The following is a 23,881-nucleotide window of genomic DNA, read 5'->3' as shown; positions in this document are numbered from 1 at the left end:
AAACCAATTGGAAATTAAACAATATGATTCTCCAAAACCAATTTGTCAAAGAAGAAACCATAGAAACAATCAACAATTTCGTTGAAGAGAATGACAATGATGAGATATCCTACCAAATTCTGTGGTATATAGCCAAGGCAGTACTCAGGGGGAAATTTATATCCTTGAGTGCATATATTAACAAATTAAGGAGGGCAGAGATTAATGAATTGGGCATGCAACTCAAAAAATTAGAAAGCGAGCAAATTAAAAATCCCCAGATGAAAACTAAATTAGAAATACTAAAAATTAAGGGAGAAATTAATAAAATCAAAAATTAAAGAACTATTGAATTAATAAATAAGACTAGAAGCTGGAATTTTGAAAAAAAGATAAAATTGACAAAGTACTGGTCAATCTAATAAAAAAAGGAAAGAAGAAAACCAAATTGACAGTATTAAAGATGAAAAGGGAGACCTCACCACTAATGAAGGGGAAATTAAGGCAATCATTAAAAACTATTTCACCCAATTATATGCAAGAAATATAACAATTTAGGAGATATGGATGAATTTTTACAAAAATATAAATTGCCTAGATTAACAGCAGAAGAAATAGAATACCTAAATAATTCCATATCAGAAATAGAAATTGAACAAGCCATCAAAGAACTCCCTAAGAAAAAATCGCCAGGACCTGATGGATTCACAAGTGAATTCTATCAGACATTCAAAGAGCAACTAATCCCAATACTATACAAATTATTTGATATGATAAGCAAAGAAGGAGTCCTACCAAATTCCTTTTATGATACAAATATGGTCCTGATTCCAAAGCCAGGTAGACCAAAAACAGAGAAAGAAAACTATAGACCAATCTCCCTAATGCACATAGATGCAAAAATCTTAAATAGAATATTAGCAGAGACTCCAGCAAGTAATTAAGAAGATCATCTACCATGATCAGGTGGGATTTATACCAGGAATGCAAGGATGGTTCAACATTAGGAAAACCATCCACATAATTGACCATATCAACAGTCTAACAAACAAAAATCACATGATTATCTCAATAGATGCTGAAAAAGCCTTTGACAAAATACAGCATCCATTCCTATTGAAAACACTGAAAAGTATAGGAATAGAAGGACCTTTCCTAAAAATAATAAACAGTATATACCTAAAACCATCAACAAGCATTATATGCAATGGGGATAAATTAGAAGCCTTCCCAATAAGATCAGGAGTGAAACAAGGATGCCCATTATCACCTCTATTATTCAACATAGTACTAGAAACACTAGCAATAGCAATTAGAGAAGAAAAAGAAATTGAAGGTATCAAAATAGGCAATGAGGAGACTAAGCTATCACTCTTTGCAGATGATATGATCTACTTAAAAAATCCTAGAGAATCAACTAAGAAGCTTGTAGAAATAATCAACAACTTTAGCAAAGTTGCAGGATACAAAACAAATGCACATAAATCATCAGCATTTCTATATATTTCCAACACATTAGAGCAGCGAGAGGTAGAAAGAGAAACACCATTTAAAATCACCCTAGACAATATAAAATACTTGGGAATCTATCTACCAAAGCAAACACAGCAATTATAGGAAAACAACTACAAAACACTTTCCAAACAAATAAAACTGCATCTCAACAATTGGAAAGCCATTAATTGTTCATGGGGAGAACGGGCTAACATAATAAAAATGACCATTCTACCCAAATTAATTTACCTATTTAGCGCCATACCTATCAAATTACCAAAAAACTTCTTTACTGAATTAGGAACAACTATAACAAAGTTCATTTGGAATAACAAAAGATCAAGAATATCACGGGAAATAATGAAAAAAATGTGAAGGTAGGGGGCCTAGCAGTACCAGATATTAAACTATACTATAAAGCAGCAGTTGTCAAAACAATATGGTACTGGCTAAGAGACAGAAGGGAGGATCAGTGGAATAGACTTGGGGTAAATGATATCAGCAAGACAGTGTATGATAAACCCAAAGAGCCCAACTTTTGGGACATGAATCCACTATTTGACAAAAACTGCTGGGAAATCTGGAAAACAATATGGGAGAGATTTAGAGCAACATCTCACACCCTACACCAAGATAAATTCAGAATGGGTGAATGACCCGAATATAAAGACGGAAACTGTAAATAAGTTAAGTGTACACAAAATAGTATACCTGTCAGATCTCTGGGAAAGGAAAGATTTTAAAACCAAGCAAAAGTTAGAGAAAATTACAAAATGCAAATTAAATGGTTTTGATTATATTAAGCTAAAAAGCTTTTGTACAAACAAAAACAATGTAGTCAAAATCAGAAGAAACAACAAATTGGGAAAAAATCTTTATAACAAAAAACTCTGACAGGGGTCTAATTACTCAAATATACAAGGAGTTAAATCAATTGTATAAAAAATCAAGCCATTCCCCAATTGAAAAATGGGCAAGAGACATGAATAGGCAATTCTCAGGTAAAGAAATCAAAAGTATCAATAAGCACATGAGAAAGTGTTCTAAATCTCTAATAATTAGAGAAATGCAAATCAAAACAACTCTGAGGTGTCACCTCACACCTAGCAGATTGGCTAAAATGAAAGAAGGGGAGAGTAATGAATGCTGGAGGGGATGTGACAAAATTGGGACATTAATGCATTGCTGGTGGGGTTGTGATCTGATCCAACCATTCTGGCTGGCAATTTGGAACTATGCTCAAAGGGCTATAAAAGAATGCTTGCCCTTTGATCTAGCCTTACCATTGTTGGGTTTGTACCCCAAAGAGATCATAGATAAGCAGACTTGTACAAAAATATAGCTGAGCTTTTTGTGGTGGCAAAAAACTGGAAAAGGAGAGAATGTCCTTCAATTGGGGAATGGCTGAACAAACTGTGGTATATGCTGGTGTTGGAATACTGTTGTGCTAAAAGGAATGATAAACTAGAGGAGTTCCAGGTGAACTGGAAAGACCTCCAGGAACTGATGCAGAGCCAGAAGAACATTGTACACAGAGACTGATATACTATGGTAAAATCGAATGTAATGGACTTCTGTACCAGCAGCAATGCCATTTAATGACACAGGACAGCTCTGAGGGATTTATGGTAAAGAACGCTACCCACATTCAGAGGAAGAACTGCAGGAGAGGAATCATATATGAAAAACAAATGCTTGAACACATGGGCTGCGGAGGATAGGATTAGGGATGTGGACTTGAAAATATCACACCAATGCAACTAACAACAATTTGGAAATAGGTCTTGAACAAGGACACATGATAAAAACCAGTGGAAATATGGGTCAGCCATGGGTGGGGGAACTGCGGGGGATGAAGTGGAAAGGAGGTGCATGAATCATGTAACCATGTTAAAAATGAATATTAATAAATGATTAAAAAATTTTAAAAATAAAATAAAGATAAAAGCAGAAAAACTCATCCTTTCCAGTCTGACTAGGAATAGGACAGAAATGAAGACTACATTAGCTGCATAACAAAATTTTTATTTCTGACATTAATCTGTGTGGAAAGAAGCCTTTTTAGTTATATGGGGTATTTAAAACTTCATGCTTCACTTAGATAAATTAAAAACATCTATCCTTGTTTGGCTTTTAAAAATTGTCACTAAAGAAAAAATAATCATAAATGAACTATTGATTTAGGGGTTTTTGTTTTGCTTTTTAGAAGAGTAATTTATTTGTCCATTTTTGTTAATGTGGCTAAATTCTATATGGCAAAAAAAATTTATTCCAAATACTTAATGAATTTGAGGTGCATTATCTTCTATGGACTTTGCCGTCATTTAATTCAATTAAAGCTTCTAGTTAAGTTCATGACAAAGAAGCAGTTTGTGAAATGAAAAATTAAATTAAGCTTTCCCAAAATACTTAGATGAAATTAAGGAGTTTTGGGGAAAGTATTTTATTATATGTACCCTCACACAGTTAAAAAAAATTCACGTTATGTTTTTATGACCTGATTTGTCTCTCATTTAAAAATAAATTAAATCCGTACTCACCCTATTCAGATAGGTTTTTTCCTTTGGCAAGTAGGGAAGACCAACTATGAAAAAAGTAGAATTTGTGTCATATATTCACAAAATTGTCCTTTTTTAGCATGTCAAGAATGTTAAAATTTGTCCAGAAATTTAATCTGTTTTAATCAAATTAAAAACCAGAAATTCACAAGAGACCTAAAGTTCATATAGTGCAATCCTTCAGTTTACAGATTAGGAGCTTAGTCCCAGATAGGTTAAATGACTTTCACAAAAGCACTTTACTCATTTGTTGCAGGCCTGGAACAAACTAAAGCCCAGCTTGCTTTATTATTTGACAATATGAAGTTTTTTGGTTTTGATTTGTTTTTATTTAACATGCATTCTTGTTAAAAGCACTGACCAGGATGAAATTACAGCTATTTTGAAGTATTTGTTGCTAAAGAATTTCATTCTCATGCTCTTTAATTAATAGCTGCCCTATCTGCCATGGAGTTATTTGTAGGATAAAATGAAATAATCCATGTGAAAGAGTTTTACTGAGGTTAGAGTGCATTGTTAATGTAAGGTATCCTCTTTTCTCTCTGCTTTCCCCTCCAGCCATAGTTCCTGAATCAGGGTCTAGGCTATAGAGCAGTGGTTCCCAAACTTTTTTGGCCTACCGCCCCTTTTCCAGAAAAAATATTACTTAGCGCCCCCTGTCACATACTGTCACCACCCCCTTACAGTTATTCACTGCCCCCAAATGCACCTGTGGCCATTGACTCACCCCTGGATCGCTGCAGCACCCACCAGGGGGCTGTGGCACCCACTTTGGGAATCACTGCTATAGAAGATCATGACAGAAATTTCTACTTTCAGGCTTCTGGCACATTAATAGTTTCTCATTATATATATATGTGTTTAGGTAATAGTTCACAAAGCACATAGGATTTGTGGCTATACCTTAATCGAGTTGAACCCTTCCATTTTTTAAGTAAGGCAAGACCTACAACTTTTTTGTCCAAAGTTACATAGTTAGAAAGTAGCAGGCCTAGAACTGAATTCTTGGCCATCTAATCTCAAAAGCTTAGAGGTAAACAAAAATTCTGTAAAACGTGTTTACATTTATCATAAAAAAATAGAATTTTAGTAGAAAGGATATTGGAGGAAAAAATACTTAGTCAGATCTTCTGTTCTTCAGATGAAGAAATGGTGACCCAGAGAAATTTAGTGATTTGCCAATGTGTACCTGGTCCTATGGAACCAGTTGCCCTGTTCTACTCCACAACATATTTCCCCTCCACAACATATTTCCCCTCTGTCAGCTTCCACTCTATTGTTACAGCTTCTTTATTGGTTTCTGACTTCAGTCATCCCCTGCAATCTATCCTCCCCAATGTTATAAAGATCAAACCTCACCACTCTCCTGTTAAAGAAACTTTAGTATATCCCACTTACTTTTAGGATAAATTACAAAATTCTCAGCTTCCCAGACTTATTGCACCTAATTTTCCTTCTCTTGTTCATTTTGTTTTAGCCAAACTTGCCAGCTTGCTTTTTCTCTTCTCCCCACTTGATATTCAGACTCCCATGCTTTTGCAGAGACTGTTCCCCTTGACTGAAAATGTATATATGACTATCTGGTCATCTCTGTAATTTATAATCCCCAGCTTCATTTTAGGCTAAAGAGTTGTGCTGTATCCCATGGGAAGCCTTTCCTTTAGCCTCTGGTTTTTAGTGTTCTCTTTCCTGTACTGAATGTAGATATGCTTGTGTATTTATGTCCCTTTCTACTTATCTCTCAAAAAAATAGAAACTCCTTGAGGACAAGGTCTATTTTCTTCCCTTGGTGTCTCTTGCACATAGAAAGTGTTTAGCAAAATGCCTTTTGAATGGAATAGATCAGTTTGGATTAGTTGGAACTAGAATCTTGGTGTTCTGATTCCTAGAGTTGAGTTCTTTCCACCATATCACTGTCAAATGAATAGCATGCCAGGGAGTATCAAGAAACTACAGTTTTTATCTGCATCATCAGTTACCAGTGTATGTTGTTGTTTTTTTAATATCCTTTTCTATCAATGACTAGAACTTTATCACCTATCCATGCCAGTTATTCAAACCCTATAGACCCTGGCAGGGGGAAAGGGGAGCAGGGGTCTTAACTTTTGGGGGGTTATAGATCTTTTGACAGCATGGTAGTAGAGTCCATGGACTCCTTTTTGGGATATTTCAAATGTATAATATTACAAGGGAAATAATTATATTGAAATCAAGTCTGCTTCCAGGAAGCCTTATTCTGTGCTATCTTGGATCTAATAATTCTAGTAATTTTGGTGCAGGGAAAGGAATAAATTATGTTTCGAGAGACAACAACTGTAATATATTGAAATTCCTTTGGTTTGTTGTCTGCATTCATACATTTTAGTTAGAGGTTGATGAAAATACAAGTAACTTTTTTTTTATGCGAGTTTTATCCACACAGCTTTTGGGGCTCTGTGGAAATTGTTAAGAAACCTTGCTATAGACCTAAAATCATCAGTGACACATTTGGATTTGCATAAGTATTGGTGCAGTATTATGAACTATTCCAAGAATAAAAATAACCACAAATTTTGATCCAAGATAAGAAGCTAAGATTGTATTCTACATTTCATTTAATCCTCCATAGGAGAAAGAATCTCCATCACTGAGCTTATCTCATCCCTTATTGACCATCAAGTAAATACTTTTAGGAAATGTTGGTTTAGACTTCTAAAGTATATCACATATAGACTCTAGAACCTTCCAAATACAAAGAATGCAACGTACCATGACTTGATTCTGCAAGTTTTGTGAAACAGTACTTCTCTTTAAACTATTGGTAAACATAAAAGCTTTATCAAGATAGATGTTCTTGATTAAAATCATGGGGATTTAGGGCTGGAAAAAAAACTAACAGATTGTGCTTTCTTCTCAGTAAAGGTTGTGATCAGTTGGAAAAATTTTATAGGATGCTTAACTTGAATTTTAGGGAGATAGCATTTTCCATGAAGAGTTGTAATCCCTTTCTTTGTGTATTTCATTTTACCACCAGTTCACTATTTTGTACTTCTATACTGTTGCTTTTTCTTGCTGTGATTTAGACTTTTACAAATGATTGTTAAAGTAATTTTTATTTATGTCAATTTCAATACACATAGTCAATTGTCAGAATCTGACACCTCCTGTACTAAAATGACTTCAAAATGTAATCAAAATACACCAAGGGCTCCATGAATTGAGAGCCAAGCCTAGACATGGGAGATCCTAGTTTCAAAACTAGCCTGAAGACACTTCCTAATTGTGTGACCTTGGCCCTAAACTCTTACCACACAGTATTGATTCCAAGATGGAAGATAAGGTTTTTGTTGGGTTTTTTTTTTAAGTCAAAAGGCTTCTTCAAAGAATTTGAGATTATGGTGAGTTTATTTATTTTGAAATTAGAATTACTTTAAAAAATACTAAATAGGGTAGGAAAATTGTGGAGTATATTAGAAAGTAGGCTATGGCTTTAAAAAAAACCCATGAAATAAGGTCAGAACATTTGACTAGGAGAATTGGCTTATTTTCTCCATAAAAAGGCTTATAATTGGTTTATTATTTGAAATGCTGACAAAATATTTTCGATCATTCAAACTGAAAAATATTATGAAATTTCACATTCTGGTTAAGTGTTCTGCTTCTGTTTTACTGCTAATAGTTCACATTCATACAAATGCTTTAAAACTGATTTCCTCACAAACTACCCTATGAGGCAAGTAGTGTGTTGTCCCTTTTAAGGAGGAATATAAGACCCAAAAAGATTGGGGCATATTTCATAGTAACTCACCTCATAAGTGTCCTGATTACAAGTCTCCTAGTCTTTCTGCTCTACTATATTGCCTGTTTAACAAAACTCAGTTAGAGAATTGTTTCTGTTTGACTTAAAACTTAACTTTCCTTAATCAGATAAGTAGTTTGAACCATTAATATAGTGAGCATTGGATGTAAAAGTCAGAAGATTTGCATTTAAATTTAGCCTCTGACAGATATTAACTGATATGACCATGAACAAGTCACAGCCTATTTAGGACAGTTTTTCTATTGTAAAATAGAGAACAGTGGTACCTTTTTCACTGAGTAATGATGATTAAATGAAGTGTTCGAGGTTTTGTGGATATGATTTAAATGCCAGCTATTATCATTGTGGTCACAACTCATTTAACTGCAGATTGCTTGAGAAAATGACATTTCTATCTTTTGACCTTTTTTGTAATTTCCTTTATAAATTTTTTTGAAATTTTAACATATTTTTGCTATCTGCTTTACAATGTTAGCAATATAGGTTAATAAGATTTGGAACTGAAAGAGAATCTTCAGGTTCATAAAGCCTAACTTCTTGATGAAAGAAGAGACTATACAATCTTTATAAATGAATTGATAAACCTAATCGATGTACTATGATTAATTTTGTATCAACATCTATCTCCAAACATTTTTCACTATCTGTCTCCTCACCCCATACCTGAAATGTTCTTCTGGCTTCCTTTAAAACTCAGCTCATTTCCCACTTTCTACATAAAGGAGATCTTTACCATTTTCTCCCACTGCAAGTGTCTCATCTTCACTCTAAAGTTACCTCTCATTTATACTGTATATATTTTGAATGTTCAAAGTTATTTGTTCTCTTAGATTATGAATTCCTTCAGAACAGGGGACTTTCTTTGTAACCCCAGAGCTTAGCATAGTGCTAATAAACACACTCAATAAATAGGATTCTTTTATTATTCCATTGTGAGCACAAAATCTACTTAAGTAGTAACAGTTTTCAAGATTATTTCACTTCATAGCTCTGAACAACTGGGAAGTCAAATCCATGCATTTTATGCCTGGAAAGTATCATCTAAAATACCTGTTTTGTTGGTTTTTTTTTTCTATTTTAGTCGAGATATGGAGAATAAAGAAACTCTCAAGGGATTGCAGAAAATGGATGACCGCCCAGAGGAACGAATGATCAGGGAGAAGCTCAAGGCAACATGTATGCCAGCCTGGAAACATGAATGGCTAGAGAGGAGGAGCAGGAGAGGCCCTGTGGTAAGGAGAAAACGTTATCTGCCTATGAGCAGTTGGAAAATAAAACAGCTTTATAGGCCTTTTTTCCTTCATTATAGTTATATCTGTGATAATTGTATACAAAATAAAGCAACTATTTAGGATATTTTAGCCAAAATGGTTTGTTGGTGTTGATCAAATAGTAGCTTTCTGACTTTAAATGAGCAGCAATACTGCCCTCTAATGTCGGAATTTGCAATACTTTTGTTCATTAGAATCTCTTCTCATTCTTTTCCTAACGTACGAAATTGTTTTGTATTATCTTTTCCTCCCAAATTATAATGGAGCCCTTTAATCTTAAACCCCAGAAATAACCATGTAAGTGCTAAGACTTATTAGTTCTTTTTTTTTTTTTTAAATAACCCTTACCAGGGGCAGCTGGGTGGCTCAGTAGATTGAGAGTCAGACCCAGAGACGGGAGGTCCTAGGTTCAAATTTGACCTCAGACACTTCCTAGCTGTGTGACCCTGCGCAATTCAGTTAACCCCCATTGTCTAGACCTTACTGCTCTTCTGCCTTAGAACCAATTCCCAGTATTGATTTTAAGATGGAAGGTAAGGGTTACTAATGAATGAATGAATGAATGAACGAATAAATAAATGGCCCTTATCTTCCATCTTAGAATCAATACTGTGTATTGGTTCCAAAGCAGAAGAGTGGTAAGGACTAGGCAATGGGGGCTAAGTGACTTGCCCAGGGTCACATAGCTAGGAAGTGTCTGAGGCCAGGTTTGAACCTTGGACTTCCCATCTCTAGACGTGACTCACAATCCACTGAGCCACCCAACTGCCCCCAAGACGCATAGGTTCTTGAAAAACATCTCGATGTTATTTAACTAATGCTTGTTGAAAGAGCAAGAACTAAAATTAATCTTTTCTTAGCCATATTTGTTCTTCCTTAAAAGTTATGTGGATACTGTTATTAATGAAGAGAAAACAAAATTTCTATATATTTTTCAAATTCCATTTTTAAAAATTTCAGCACAATTTAGAGACTGTTGAAATTTATCTTATTATATGCCCAAATTTCCTATATTTAACCACTAGCTACCTCATTAATCTTTTTAAAATATGCATGTGAGGTAGACAGTGGCATGCTGGTAAAAATTTAACTAAATCCAGACCGAAAAAAGGTTGGAGGACACACTTTTAAGTTTAATCTGCATCATTAACATTTTCTCTATCCCTTTATAACAAATCAGCAAAAGAAACCAAATCCTGATTTGTAGAATTTGCCAATTTCCAAAGTGTAAATGCTCACACCAAAAATTAAATAATAGGCAAGTCAAGCACATCCCTATATACAGGCCAGCGACTCCTAACCTTTTTTGGGTTGTGAACCCCTTTTGTCATAACCTTCTGAAGCCTATTAGGCTTCTTCTCAAGAGTAATATTTTTAAGTGCATAAAATAAAACAAAGTATTAAGAAAGAAACCAATAATATTAAAATACAGTTGCAAAAATATATTTTAAAAGAAGTTCATGACTCCAGCTTAAGAGCCTCTGGTAGATAGACAATCATTGATTTCATAATATTCAAATTTTGAATACAGTACTTCAGCTTTACAAATTGAGTTTTTAATATCTTATTTGTGTTAAAAACAGAAATCCCTGTTAATTTTCTTGCCATACTTCTCCCCCTAATCCACAGCTCTTTTCTATATTCCCTTTCTAAGAATTAACTCTTTCCTTCTATTTCACCAAAGTAGAACTATTTCCCATCTTAACTCTTCTGCCCCCTTCCATACTAAAATAAACGTTCCTAACTTAAGCAAAATCATTTGTAAATTTCAACTTCCTAACAAAGTTACAATTTTTAGAAAGATATAGTTTGTAAGTACATAGAAAAGGGAAAAATGAGATCTCCAAGTATTGAGGCAGTATAATACAGTGAACTCAGAAGAATTGGAAAACTTGGGTCCATCATGCCTTGAACATTTAATCTCTATTAAGTCTATCCTGACTATAGGTTGCAGATCAGGTGTCACTTTGAATTGTTAGGGAAAGTTTCTTTAACCAGAAAGAGTCCTAAAATAATGAAATAACGGGTCCAGTCCAAGGGAAAGAATTGGGGATGGGAGAATAGAAACAAGCTTGACAAATTATCTTTCTTTTCTTTTGATTTAGGTTAACATGTAGCTATCATACATTTTGGTTTGTCAAGGTGTTTGACAAGTTTATACTAGAAAGAGTACTAAATGTTAAGTCACAGGGCCTGAGGTTAGAATCCCAGCTCTTCTACTGATTTTATGACCTTGAACACACAACCTTTCTAGGTGTAAATTTTCTTATCTTTAAAATGAAAGGACTGGAATAGATGAGTATTTCTTGAGATATAGGTACTTTGGGGGGATCCTGGCAACTGTTTAAGGGCATCCCTGTGGTCAGAACTATTTAAAACTAATATTTTAAATTTCTATGTGGCTATAATAGACATAATCCACATTAAAAAAAACTCTTTAATGGGTCTTGAATATTTAAGAGCAGTCCCAAGACAGAAAATTTGAGAAACAGTAGGAAGAATGATCTCCAAGATCCCTTCCAAGTGCTTAGTACATTGCCAGCACATAGTAGTCACTAAAGAAATGCTTGTTGAGTGGTCCTAGAGCTTTTGGGTTTATGACCCAAAAGGCAAGAACCCCTGACTTAAATGACAGTCTGGGAGAGGGAGAGGGAGAGGGAAGGGGGGGTGGAGAGGGAGGGGGAGAGAGAGAGAAAGAGAGAGAGAGAGAGAGAATGAATTTGATCAATCATATCCAAAAAATGTTAATAATAGCTATCCATTTGGAAAGAGAATTTTAGTGGCAGTAAGTATTTAAGCACTTGGGGATACAAAGAAAGCAAAAGTAATAAAATATCCTTGGATTAAATTTTTTCAAAGAGAAAAAATGTTAATGTGATAAGAAACGGACTCTTGATTTTATAATATTCCATCTAAATGAAGATTTAACTAGGCAAAGTTGTTAGTAATAATTGCCTAGCATTACATCTTAATCTTCATTTTGGAGGAGAAAGACACTTAGGATACATAATTCAAAATAAGCAATAATATGTACCTGCCAGAAAGGATTAAAATGATAGTTGTTGTTTTTTAATATAGAAGTTTATTGGGCAGCTAGGTGGCTCAGTGGATAGAGTTCTGGACCTGAAGTCAAGAAGACTCCTCTTCCTGAGTTCAAATCTAGTCTCTGACACTCACTAGATATGTGACCCTTGGACAAGTCATTTAACCCTGTTTGCCTCAGCTTCCTCATCTATAAAATGAAGTAGGGAAGAAAGTGGCAAACTACTCCAGTATCTCTGCCAAGAAAACCCCAAAAGGAGTTGTGAAGAGTCAGGCATGACTGAACATCATAAACATGGAAGTTTATTAGATAGAAATTTATGCAAAATTCCTACTTATATAGAATTCTGTCATTAGCCTCATAACTTGCAGTTTTTCCTTCTCAATTTCTTTTTTTCTTGGTAAACAAAATGTGTTAAATACTTTCTGTTTAGGTGGTTAAACCAATCCCTGTAAAAGGAGATGGATCTGAAATCAGCAAATTAACACCAGAATCTCAAACTGAAGGACATACCAATACTTCTTCGCCTACTCCAAAAGGAAGGCGAAGTCCTTCTCCTAGTAGCTCTTCATCTTCAAATCGTGCTATTAAATCAGAATCTCCTGGAGTAAGAAGAAAAAGAGTATCTCCAGTGCCTGTAAGTAAATATTTCACTAAACATTAACTTATTTAAATGTTTATTTAAAATCCATGTGGGAATAATTCTTTCAAAATTGCAACATATTGAGAAGCTAAAATTCAAAAAGGAAATTAACATGTTGGAAGATACTTTCACTTAGAACTAACTCCTCTTGTGCTGAGTTGTGCTGTACATATATATTTGACAATTTTAAAAGACAAAGCTATTGTGTACTATGGAACTAGATAAACTACTGCACAGGAAGGGAACATAGATTTATGCATACATAACATTTCAGACATTATTTTGTGCAACTAAGTGCTAATGCAGATGGAATTACAGACTCTATACCCAAGAATGTGCAGTCTAATGAGGGAGGGGGTAGACATACAAATATAATACATGACCATGTCAGTAATGCAAAGAACTATGAAAAACTTGAGGAAAGATCATTTGCAGCTTGTAGACGTAGGAGAGAGTTGATTCTAGTCATATGAGATGGTCTGAATAAAGACACAAAGATTGAACTATGCAGAATTGGAATGAGTACTTTTATGTTTTAGAGTTATAATAAAAGCTAGACTTTAGGCTTGTAGAACAAGCTATAGCAAGTTCTCATTTTATCCTCACTAGCAGCCTTGCAAAATAGGTGCTGTTATCTTCATTTTACAGATGAAATAACTGAGATAGAAGTTAATTGACTTACCCAGGGTCACAGAGCTAGTAAGTGTCAGAGGAAGGATTCAAACTCGTGTCTTCTGACTCTTGAATCCAATGTTATATTCACTGCCTCACCTCATTACCTATATATGAAGAGAAAAACACCATGAGAGGAGTCTGGCAAGGCAGAGTGGGCATCTTGAAAGCTACCAGAATAGGGCAGCTAGGTTGCACAGTAGAAAGAGGGCCAGGTCTATAGTCAAATGGACCTGGCTTCAAATATGACTTGACACTTCCCAACTGTGTGACTGAGGAATTAACCCTAGTTGCCTGGCCCTTGTCACTCTTCTAACTTAGAATTGATACAGAGTCACAAGGTGGTAAGAGTTATGAAGAATTTGTTATTGTTTCCAAAGAAAGAAAGCTAGCAGGATAAAACTTACTTCTTTGGAATACCACTAAAGGTTTCCAAGGAAAGTGATGAAGTGGAGAGAGCAGTACCTTAGAAAACAGTTTGGAAAAAGAAGAGACTAGAAACCAGAAAACCTCTTAAATGTGGTAATAACAGTATAGAAGAAATGTAATGAAGGCCTGAACTTGGAGCTTACAGTGGAAGTTGAAGAAATAGAAATAAGAGATATTGTAGAAGTAGAATTGCCAGGACCTAACAACCGATTAAGCATAGGAAATCAAAGATGACTCTTGAACTATGATAAATTGGAAGTTTGCTCATGTCATTAGTGCAAGTATTGCTTATTTATTATCATTATTATTATTATTAATAACCTTATTAAGGTTATAAGAAGTGACAGGTAAAAAGAAATTTTTCCCAAAGGAAAGACAGATGACTACTATCCTTGCGATTATGTAACCAGAAATTTTTACAACTCTATTCCTGGATCTTAGTAGGTCAATACTTCATCTACTATTTAAACAATTCCAATTTCTAATGCAAGCCTGCTTAAAAATAGTTATCTTAATGGAATATCTAGAGCCATCTTGAGGAAAGCATGGCACATGTGCTGGAGGGGGGCTATTCTGTTTCCCTTCTCCACCTAGCCTAAGGACATTTTTCACATGCCTCACCCATTCACCCAATGCAAGCACTTCCTCCCTCCACTGTCTGGGGTAATGCCAGGACTCACAGGCTGCCAGACTGCTTGAAGGTGTGGTTTGGGCATGTGATCTCAAAAAGGTTCACCAATGCTGATCTAGCAGATATGCTGAGAATTCTGCAGCCATCATAAAAACTGTAGTTTCTGTTACAGTGAAGTTAAGAGTGACAGATGATGGATTACATGGCTGACCTAGTTACCAATGGGTTACCCAAAATAGTAAATATTGAGCCTTGTGCAGGGCAAACTATAGAGGGATGGGTCCAGGATCAGAATGTATAGTGCGTGATACCATCTGTCCCATCATCTTAGATGAAATTTAGCTTAAAATGAAGTCATAAAGATAACCTTTAAGTTGGGAAGGAAGAAAGTGTAAAAGAGAAGAAAGCAGGTACATCTGTTCTATTTGCCATATCCTCAACTTTACTCTGACCCCACTCACCATTGCCAAAGAGGTGATTTAGAAGTACCATCACATATAAAAGCACCACCAACCAACTTTCTTCTTCTCTCTCCAGTCCCACTTAGTCCCCCTGCTCATTACTACTCAATCATTAATAGAAGAATGTATAATTAGAGGATTTTGTACCTTTGAACTACATTCCCCAAAATTCCTTTAGTATTTCCCAGAATCCCTTTTAATCTCTCTACCACGTTGTGTGGTCATGTTTTGTTGATAAGTTCTATAACTCCCCCCTGACTCTCTTCTCTCTCGACCAGGGCTGGGTTAGCTAACTTTAGTTATTATTAATAAACTTCATAAAATATAATAGTTATTGTATATTAATTTTTTTTATAATTTTTTTAAATTTTTAAACCATTTACTTCAGTGTATTGACTTAAAGGTGGAAGATTGGTAAGGGTAGGCAATGGGAGTCAAGTGACTTGCCCAGGGTCACACAGCTGGGAAGTGTCTGAGGCCAGATTTGAACCTAGAACCTCCCGTCTCTAGGCCTGGCTCTCAATCCACTGAGCTACCCAGCTGCCCCCTGTATATTAATTTTAATCTTTGCATGAAACATCCCAAGTGGGAATCTTTCATATTCAAGGAATAATTCTGCTCTTCTCTCACTCCTTTGTGAGACAAGTAATAGTGAGTTTTTTTTAGCAAATGTGCATGTTAAAATGGGTTTCTTAATGTTACTATCATATAGGAGAAAGTTAGAGGTTGTAGATGATTTTTGCAGAGTGGTAGGGGTTTTTTTGTTTGTTTGTTTTTTTGTTTGTCTTTAAGTTTGGGTGACGAGGGTTAAGAAAAGCTTCATACGCTTTCATTTGGAGTCTCACAGAAAATAAATTGAGAATTTTACATTAGTCGTTGCTTCCAATAACATAAACCTTGTTTTTGTTTTTTCCACATTTGCTGTCTACTAGTGGAAGAGTAGCTGTAGTAATACTATTTACCCCTCTTCTCTGTAAAAGCTTCTTTCTTAAAAATTGAGAAACTATTCTTACTAGAAATTGATATTCTAAAGTTTCAGAGTGGGAGAATCACACCACCCCGAAGAGCTCCATCCCCTGATGGCTTCTCCCCCTATAGCCCTGAGGAAACAAATCGTCGTGTCAACAAAGTCATGCGAGCCAGGTTATACTTACTACAGCAGATAGGACCAAACTCTTTCCTAATTGGAGGAGACAGCCCAGACAATAAATACAGGGTGTTTATTGGACCTCAGGTAGGATAAATTTTCTTCTTAATTCAGATCAACAGACATTTATTAATGTATTACATGAGTAACCCTGTCAGGTACTGGGAAATACAAAACAAAATGAGAATACTAAGTTTTTTAGTATGTATATTAGCTCAAAGTTAACCTTCTTAAAAATGAAATAATTCTGTGTCATAACTAAATACATTCCAAAAGTCTTGCTAAATAAATGATAAAGCAAATGTTATAAAGGGTTTTTACATGAAAAATTAAAACAAATTTTGTTAATATAATTACTAAAATTGTAGGTAACTTTTCTTGCCTTACTATTTTCAGTGAAAATGCTTAGATTTCACAATCACATGAATGTAATAATCTTAAAATAAATAACATTAATATAGTAAATTTGGAAATAATAAGAATTAAAATGCCTGCAATAACATTTCAACGTGTAAAAAGCTGTATTTGGAAATTCCATTAGAACCACAAACTTACCTTTGTATTTTCCTTAATATTTAGACCTGCAGCTGTGGCCGTGGAACATTTTGTATCCATCTGTTGTTTGTTATGCTCCGAGTATTTCAACTAGAACCCTCAGATCCAATGTTATGGAGGAAAACTTTGAAAAATTTTGAGGTATTTTATGGTGTTTTTACTCTCAGTTGTTAGTAATTAAAAAAAAATTTAGATGATGAAACAAAGGGACCAAGATTTGAAAATTATCCAGATAGATCCAATACTTATAACCAGAAAAGTGGAAGAGATAGTAAGGAAAGAAAAAGAGCACAAGAGAAAGCTGAAGACAGAATTTCAGGTAAGGCCTAAGTTAGTGATGGTGAACCTATGGCACTCAGAGCACTCTCTGTGAGTTCTCAGTCACCCTTCCTCCCCCTCACCTCACCCCCAGTTCATTACTAGAAAAGCACAGGGCCTCTGGCAGCAGAGCTGCTCCTCTCCCCCTCTATGCTGTGCCTGGTGACATTTTTTCACAGGCAGCAGAGGTAGAGGGGAGCAGAGCACTCGTCCTCTTCTCTCACCCTCTTTACCTGCAAACAGGACATTTGTCACATGCCTCACCCCTCTGCACTTCCTCCTGTGTGTGTGGCGTAAGGGGGAGGGGCACAATGCAGTCTTGGGGATAGGAGGGACCCTACACTTCATCTCTAAAAGGTTTGCCATAACTGATCTATGTTAATGATCCCAGAGGGCAAAATGGAGCAGCTAGAGGTGATGTAGAGGATAGGAGAATAGAGTATCAAGAATGTGATAATGTATTTCTCACGGAAATCAAGGAAAATGAGAGAAGCCAGATAGCAGGAGGTTAAGAAGCAAATAGAAGCACTTTTAAAAAGCTATTTAGCTGGTAAAACCAGAAAATTAATATCTTGAACATAATTGTAAAGTAGTTTATAATCATTTTAAAGGTGCAAAAGTATATTTCATTTAGTTAGAGATTTAGACGGTTGTATTCCTTTGATTACATTTTTATAAGCCATTTAATGATTGTTTTGCTCTTTTCCTAAACAATTGCCATTCATTTTTGAAGATCAGTAAACATATTTGTATTTCTTAATCTCTTGCATCAGTTTATTGAACAACTAAAAGAAAATGAGGCTTATCAATTTTGAGTCTCCTAGAATCAACACCTTTGTTTATAAGAATGTAGCATCAATATCATTGTTACTGTCTTTTTCCAATGTTAGGTTGAGAGTTTGTTCCAGAAATATCACAGTAGGCGTAGCTCAAGGATCAAAGCTCCATCTCGTAGCACCATCCAGAAGTTTGTATCACGCATGTCAAATTCCCATACATTGTCATCATCTAGTACTTCTACATCTAGTTCAGAAAACAGGTCAGTACTTTTTAAGGAATTAAAAGCTTTATTCTCTGGTTACTTTGTGATTTTAAGGGTATGTATATCAGTGTTGATTTACTTGAAAATTATTCCTGTTTGGAATCACTGCATTTTTGGAGTGAGAAAGTTAAAATCAAGAATAAAGCATATTAACAATTGTAACTATTTAGATTTTCCCCTTAGATTAGATTATTGGAACATGGCCAAATAGATATATGAATATAGTACCCTGTATAACACTTCAGTGTTCACAAATGCTTTCATATACTTTGTTATATAGTATAAGGTTATAAGATACAAGGTATCATTTCACATACCTTCATATCATTTGAACCTCACAAGTCTGCTAAAGTAGATAGGAAAGATATCTCCATTTTATAGATCAGAGATTCTTAATCTTTTTTTTATTAGAATCCTTCAGAATAATGTTGTTTTAAATGAATTAACATACAATGGATTACAAAAGAAACCAGTAGAATTGAAATAAAGTTTTGATTTTCACCCCCATCCAATTTTTTGGGTCCATGGTCTCCAAGTGAAGAACCTCTTTTATCAGAGGCAGCTTGGTGGCTCAGAGGATAGCTTGTTTCCTCAGATGAGTTTTCAAATGAGGCTGATCCTACCTGTAGATCATCTAACTCACAAGGTTGTTGTGAGATAGAGATATGGTATATAAAGGACAAATTTCACTGTACTACACAAATACAAGGTTAGTATTATGTCGATCTAAAATGACCAAACTGAAACAGGAAATGTGTCCTCAGGAAAGGAAAGGGAACCATCTAAAACACTAGGAAAAATCTAGGGTTTTTTAAAGGCTATATCCAGGAGACATAATATATTGATGGAACTCTGTTCTCCATATTCCTTCCCTTACCCTTCACCCACCCTTTTCCACACTACAGATGGACAAGTTCTATATGAACAGGTATTTTTCACCCATGCTCACACACTTACTTCTAGATTATACCTGTAATTTGACTAGACTGGATGATTTAATTTACATCTTTGCTGGTCATGATTTTTTTTTGCTATCATATTGTATGCTTTTAAAAGCACACATTTAAAGATGTTCGTTTAATTTTGCTTCCTATCAATCATAGACTAACATTACATAAATCCTATCTGAAATTCTGGCTTTATATCATCACTTGTTTTCCTTTAAATGCTAATTACACATTATATTGAGATCTGTTATTTAGTTTTCCAGCATGTGTGTACAGATATACAGTTGAGGTGGGGGAGGGGAAGGAGGCCAGAGTGGTTACAGGTTAGTAGAATAGGAAAGAAACTGGTAGATATTTTCATTTTGTAGTCTTTAACGTAACTCTGCTGACCTTCATGAATAGACGTGCGTGTTTGTGTGCACCCGCACACTCATGCATACAACCACTTCAATACTTGGTAGAGCAACTTATAACAACAGGCATAATACTAGGCAGGAATAGGTGCCTCTGAGAAAAAATCTGACTGGATCAAAAAATCTATAATTTGTAGGACCAGGTTATTGTATTTCTCTTTAGTTCTTGAAAACTGCTGGTGTCTCAGTTATAGTCCCAGTACTTCCACAAATTCAGTGTGATGTTAGTTAACTTAATAACTCTGGGTGTCATACTAATTTTCCTTATGAAGAAATATAATAGACATGTCATTCCTCTATTCTTCTTCAATAATTCCCTCCTGTCCACTGAGTCAAATTAAAACTTCTTTCCCTGGTGTTCCCTCCATAGTCTTTTACCAGCTTTACCTCATGAGGCTGCCTTAAAATACTCTGCACTTCAGCTAAACCAAACTGTTCTGCCCCAGTTCAATCCACTTAAACTATTCTTCCATTTGCCTACTGAAATTCTACCCTGTTTTTAAAGGCCAAGTCAAATACCATTACATAAAGTCTTTCCTCATACCACTTCAATAATGACAACTGGACTCTTGAACCAAGAAACACCTTTTTGGTACCTCCCTATCAAATTTAATAGACCTGGGTTTGATCTGTGTGATCACCAAGGACCCTAACAGGTGCAAAACTGATTTTATATTCTATTAACTTGAAATCTTGAAATTATTACCATATTGTGTATGGATAAATGAACATAATTTTTCAAAAGATGCTGTGGTAAAAAGTGGGGGAAATAATTTGTTTTTGACTTGATTCTTGATCAATATTTTCTGGCAGAATTTATCCCAATAATTACATTAATCACAGTAAAATGGACTATAGACTAGTAATGAAAGTAGTTGATGGAAAAGCTCATGGACAGGTTACTCAGGTATTCAGAGCACCAGGCAACTCTTAAGATATGAGCTGCAGATAAGTGGTTGTCAGTCATCCAGAGAAGGAAATTCACACATTAGGAGTTTTCCACATGATGAAATTACAGGTGCAGACCAAAAACTTTACTAGTATTAGTGGTCACACTGAAAATTTATGTAGAATTTATGAGATACCACATAAATACAAGAAACCTTAAAATCATCAGATTTTTTTATACCATGACTTCCCATTGAAATAACAAAAGTACTCATGTAATTATCTTATATTTTTCATTAATCAAGTCATGCATAGACTAAAAAAGTGGAAATTTGAGTTAATATTCTCTCAAACATTTAAATTAAAGTTATATTTTTGTGATTAATGCTAGTCTTTTCTCCTCCGCTTCCTTTTTCTATAGTATGAAGGATGAAGAGGAACAGATGTGCCCCATTTGTTTGTTAGGAATGCTTGATGAAGAGAGCCTTACAGTATGTGAAGATGGCTGTAGGAACAAGTTGCACCACCACTGCATGTCAATTTGTATGTTGCTGTTTTATTCATGCTCATCCTGAATGTAATTAAATTATTCCATGACCTATCCCAACTAATTTAGATTTTAACAAGATTCAACTCTGAATGAATGTGTGCACTAGTTAATTTAGTCTATAGAAAAGCCTTAAACTTGAGATGTTTTGGGTGTTTAATACTAATCTGAATTTCTTGAAATTTGCAAATGAGCAAGTAAAAAGCTAGTTAATGTAACTAACGAAATAACATTTAAGAAAGGCACTAGCATCAGAATAGTTTAGCTTCATTATTTTCCTGCTTCATTAGCACCAGGTCTTTTAAAATAGGAAAGACCTCTCTCAGTATTCCACTGAATGAGGCAGGGCACCAGTGCCTCTGATTATTTCTTGTGATGTCTTCAGTATAAATTTTATAAGGGGTATACTGCATTAGATGCTGCATTTAAACCTTTTTTTATTTACATTTTCACAAGTTCTTATTTAGGGAATATTCTTTGGATAAATTCTATTTTTATTTTTCAGGGGCAGAAGAATGTAGAAGAAACAGAGAGCCTCTGATATGCCCTCTTTGTAGATCTAAGTGGAGGTCCCATGATTTCTACAGGTCAGATTCTAATCAATGACTTCTCGGTATTTATTTGAAAATAAAAATGTTTTTAAATTAAATCTATATTTTTGGCAGACTCTATTAATGTTTTAATTTTAGCCACGAATTGCCAAGTCCTGTGGATTCCTCTTCTGTTCTACGAACTACACAGCAGCAAACTGTACAGCAGCAGGCTTCTAATGGATCACAAAGAAGAAATCAGGATAGTAATTTTAACCTGACTCATTATGGAGTTCAGCAGATCCCTCCTGCCTATAAAGATTTAGCTGAGCCATGGATTCAGGTAATTAGTCTCTTATAAAATTCTCTATTCAGTTTGATTTAGTAAACATTTGTTAAATACCTACCTTGTGCTAATTGTTAATGATATGAAGAGGGAAAATATCAGCTTCTGACTTTATGGAACTTATATTCTACTACAAATTTAACATTTAAAAAATATATTTGTAAGTTAATCTAGGAAATAGTTGTTTCTAAGACTTTAAATTTCAAATCTACCATTCTCACCTCAACCCCCACGTGTTAGTGTTTGACTTAAATTGTGCTTACCAGAATAAATATTGTCTCGGAATTTTTTGGGGGGTATTACTGCTATTTACTCATATAACTAACAAAAGAATAATATTCTCTTAACAAAAGACTAGAGAAGGCCTCAAGAGGTTATCTAGTCTAATTCCTCACATCTAGATGAGCCTATTTTCATGTCCTTCTCAAAGAATAAAAGCTATACAACTTCCCTTGATAAGTTATTAAAGTGCTTGACATTACAATCTAGAGGTTTTCTTAATCCTGGACTAACAGAATCACAAAATTGAGTGTTAGAAGGATCACCTAATCCAATGTAGACCCTGCCATATTATATAAACTAGATAAGTTTTTATATCACCTTTGTTCAAAGACCTTCACTGAGGTAAACCCACTATTTCTAGAGGCAGTCCTTTCCACTTTTAGATACATCTAATTTTTGAGAAGTTTGCTTAACTTTTTGCCTCTTTCCAACTTACATTGATCATACCTAGTTCTGTTTTCTTGGGCTAACAGATGGGTTTAATTCCTCTCTCACAGGATGGTCTCTCCTTCAAGTATTTAAACACAGTTAAAGTATTTTAGGTATTTATCTTAAATTCTCAACTTCATAACTAGCAACAGCAATAACGCAAATATTTTGTGAATACGTGTCAGCAGTCTAGTTTAATACCATATTGTTGAAGGTGCTGTTTGTTCTGGTTTTCTGAGGATTGTTGACCTTTTTTTAGTAAAGGTGTAAAAACTGAAGGCCTCTACATTCAGTAGATAGTCTTCCTGCTTCTCTTCTTTAACATTTAATAGTTAAAAGAAAATGAAAAGAGTTGAATTTTCAAAAGTTTTAATTCTGTTTCTGCTTTCACTTTTCCTTATCTTGTTCTGATATAATTATGCTACTCTGCAAATTTTAATATTATTAGTTTTAGAAGAAAATTTGCATTTCTCAGTTCTTGAACTTATTTTTTCAAGAGCAAAGGAGTATTAATTAGATGGAAATTTTTATGTATAAATATCTTTTAGTTACTAAAATATTAATGTCCTTTATGACTACTTGGAAATATGTATTATTTAAGATGATCCCTAACTCTTAAGTAGACGTTATTGTGAATTGTAGTCTGAAACAATGGGAAGGATGTGGGCATGTGATACATGAGACAGATAAGTGGAAATGTCTACAAATAGGTAATATGGCAAAGGCAATTGAATTTTATGTACTTGATGGCATAATAAATAATAATTCAACTAAAAGGCCTTTTGTTTCACATTCTTCATAATCAAATTGAATTTATGGTGGTGTGTTTCTCTCACTTTTGTGTAGGTATTTGGAATGGAGCTGGTGGGCTGCTTATTTTCTCGAAACTGGAATATAAGAGAGATGGCCCTCAGGCGTCTTTCCCATGATGTTAGTGGTGCTCTGCTGTTGGCTAATGGGGAAAGCACTGGAAATTCTGGGAGCAACAATGGAAACAACCCAAGTGCTGGAGCAGCTAGTGGGTCATCTCAGCCTGGTATCTCAGGAGACATTGTTGTGGAGGCTTGCTGCAGTGTTCTGTCAATGGTTTGTGCTGACCCTGTCTACAAAGTCTATGTTGCTGCTTTAGTAAGTACTTTTATTCCTTATCACTTTCAATGCTTATTGTTACTGTTTTAATAGACAGTGCCATGTTTAACTGGATAAATTACCAGTAAGATACTAGGACAACCTAAGTGTATACATATTTTAATAATGTATCTTCTAGTCACCATATCAAGGGCAAGACAAAGTATGCTTTAGAATGAACATTTTGGTCTCATAGGGAGTCAAGGAACAATTTCCTAAAAACCTAAGTCATTTAGTGGGAATTTCTGCAAACAATTTCAACTTGCCCCGGGTCCAGTAGCAATTAAGTGTCCGGAGATGAGATTCAAGATCAGGTCTTCCTAACTCTC

General features: G+C 34.9%; 1 protein-coding gene across 1 annotated transcript in view; it reads left to right on the top strand.

Annotated features, from left to right (window-relative positions):
* MAP3K1 (mitogen-activated protein kinase kinase kinase 1) overlaps positions 1-23,881 on the top strand; it is a gene marked incomplete at its 5' end in the record, with an annotated part of 82,271 nt that overhangs the window by 40,743 nt on the left and 17,647 nt on the right. Inside the window, 9 exons of the mRNA XM_044681062.1 lie at positions 8,912-9,062; positions 12,578-12,781; positions 16,014-16,214; positions 16,707-16,823; positions 17,891-18,039; positions 20,712-20,833; positions 21,343-21,424; positions 21,527-21,710; positions 23,271-23,552. Coding sequence (XP_044536997.1) covers positions 8,912-9,062; positions 12,578-12,781; positions 16,014-16,214; positions 16,707-16,823; positions 17,891-18,039; positions 20,712-20,833; positions 21,343-21,424; positions 21,527-21,710; positions 23,271-23,552 — 1,492 coding nt within the window. The remainder of the gene's footprint in view (positions 1-8,911; positions 9,063-12,577; positions 12,782-16,013; positions 16,215-16,706; positions 16,824-17,890; positions 18,040-20,711; positions 20,834-21,342; positions 21,425-21,526; positions 21,711-23,270; positions 23,553-23,881) is intronic.

This window comes from Gracilinanus agilis, chromosome 1, assembly GCF_016433145.1.
Source record: "Gracilinanus agilis isolate LMUSP501 chromosome 1, AgileGrace, whole genome shotgun sequence".
In the NCBI taxonomy this organism is placed as follows: domain Eukaryota; kingdom Metazoa; phylum Chordata; class Mammalia; order Didelphimorphia; family Didelphidae; genus Gracilinanus; species Gracilinanus agilis.
The sequence above is the reverse complement of the archived record's forward strand: the minus strand, read 5'-3'. Positions and strand labels throughout refer to the sequence as shown.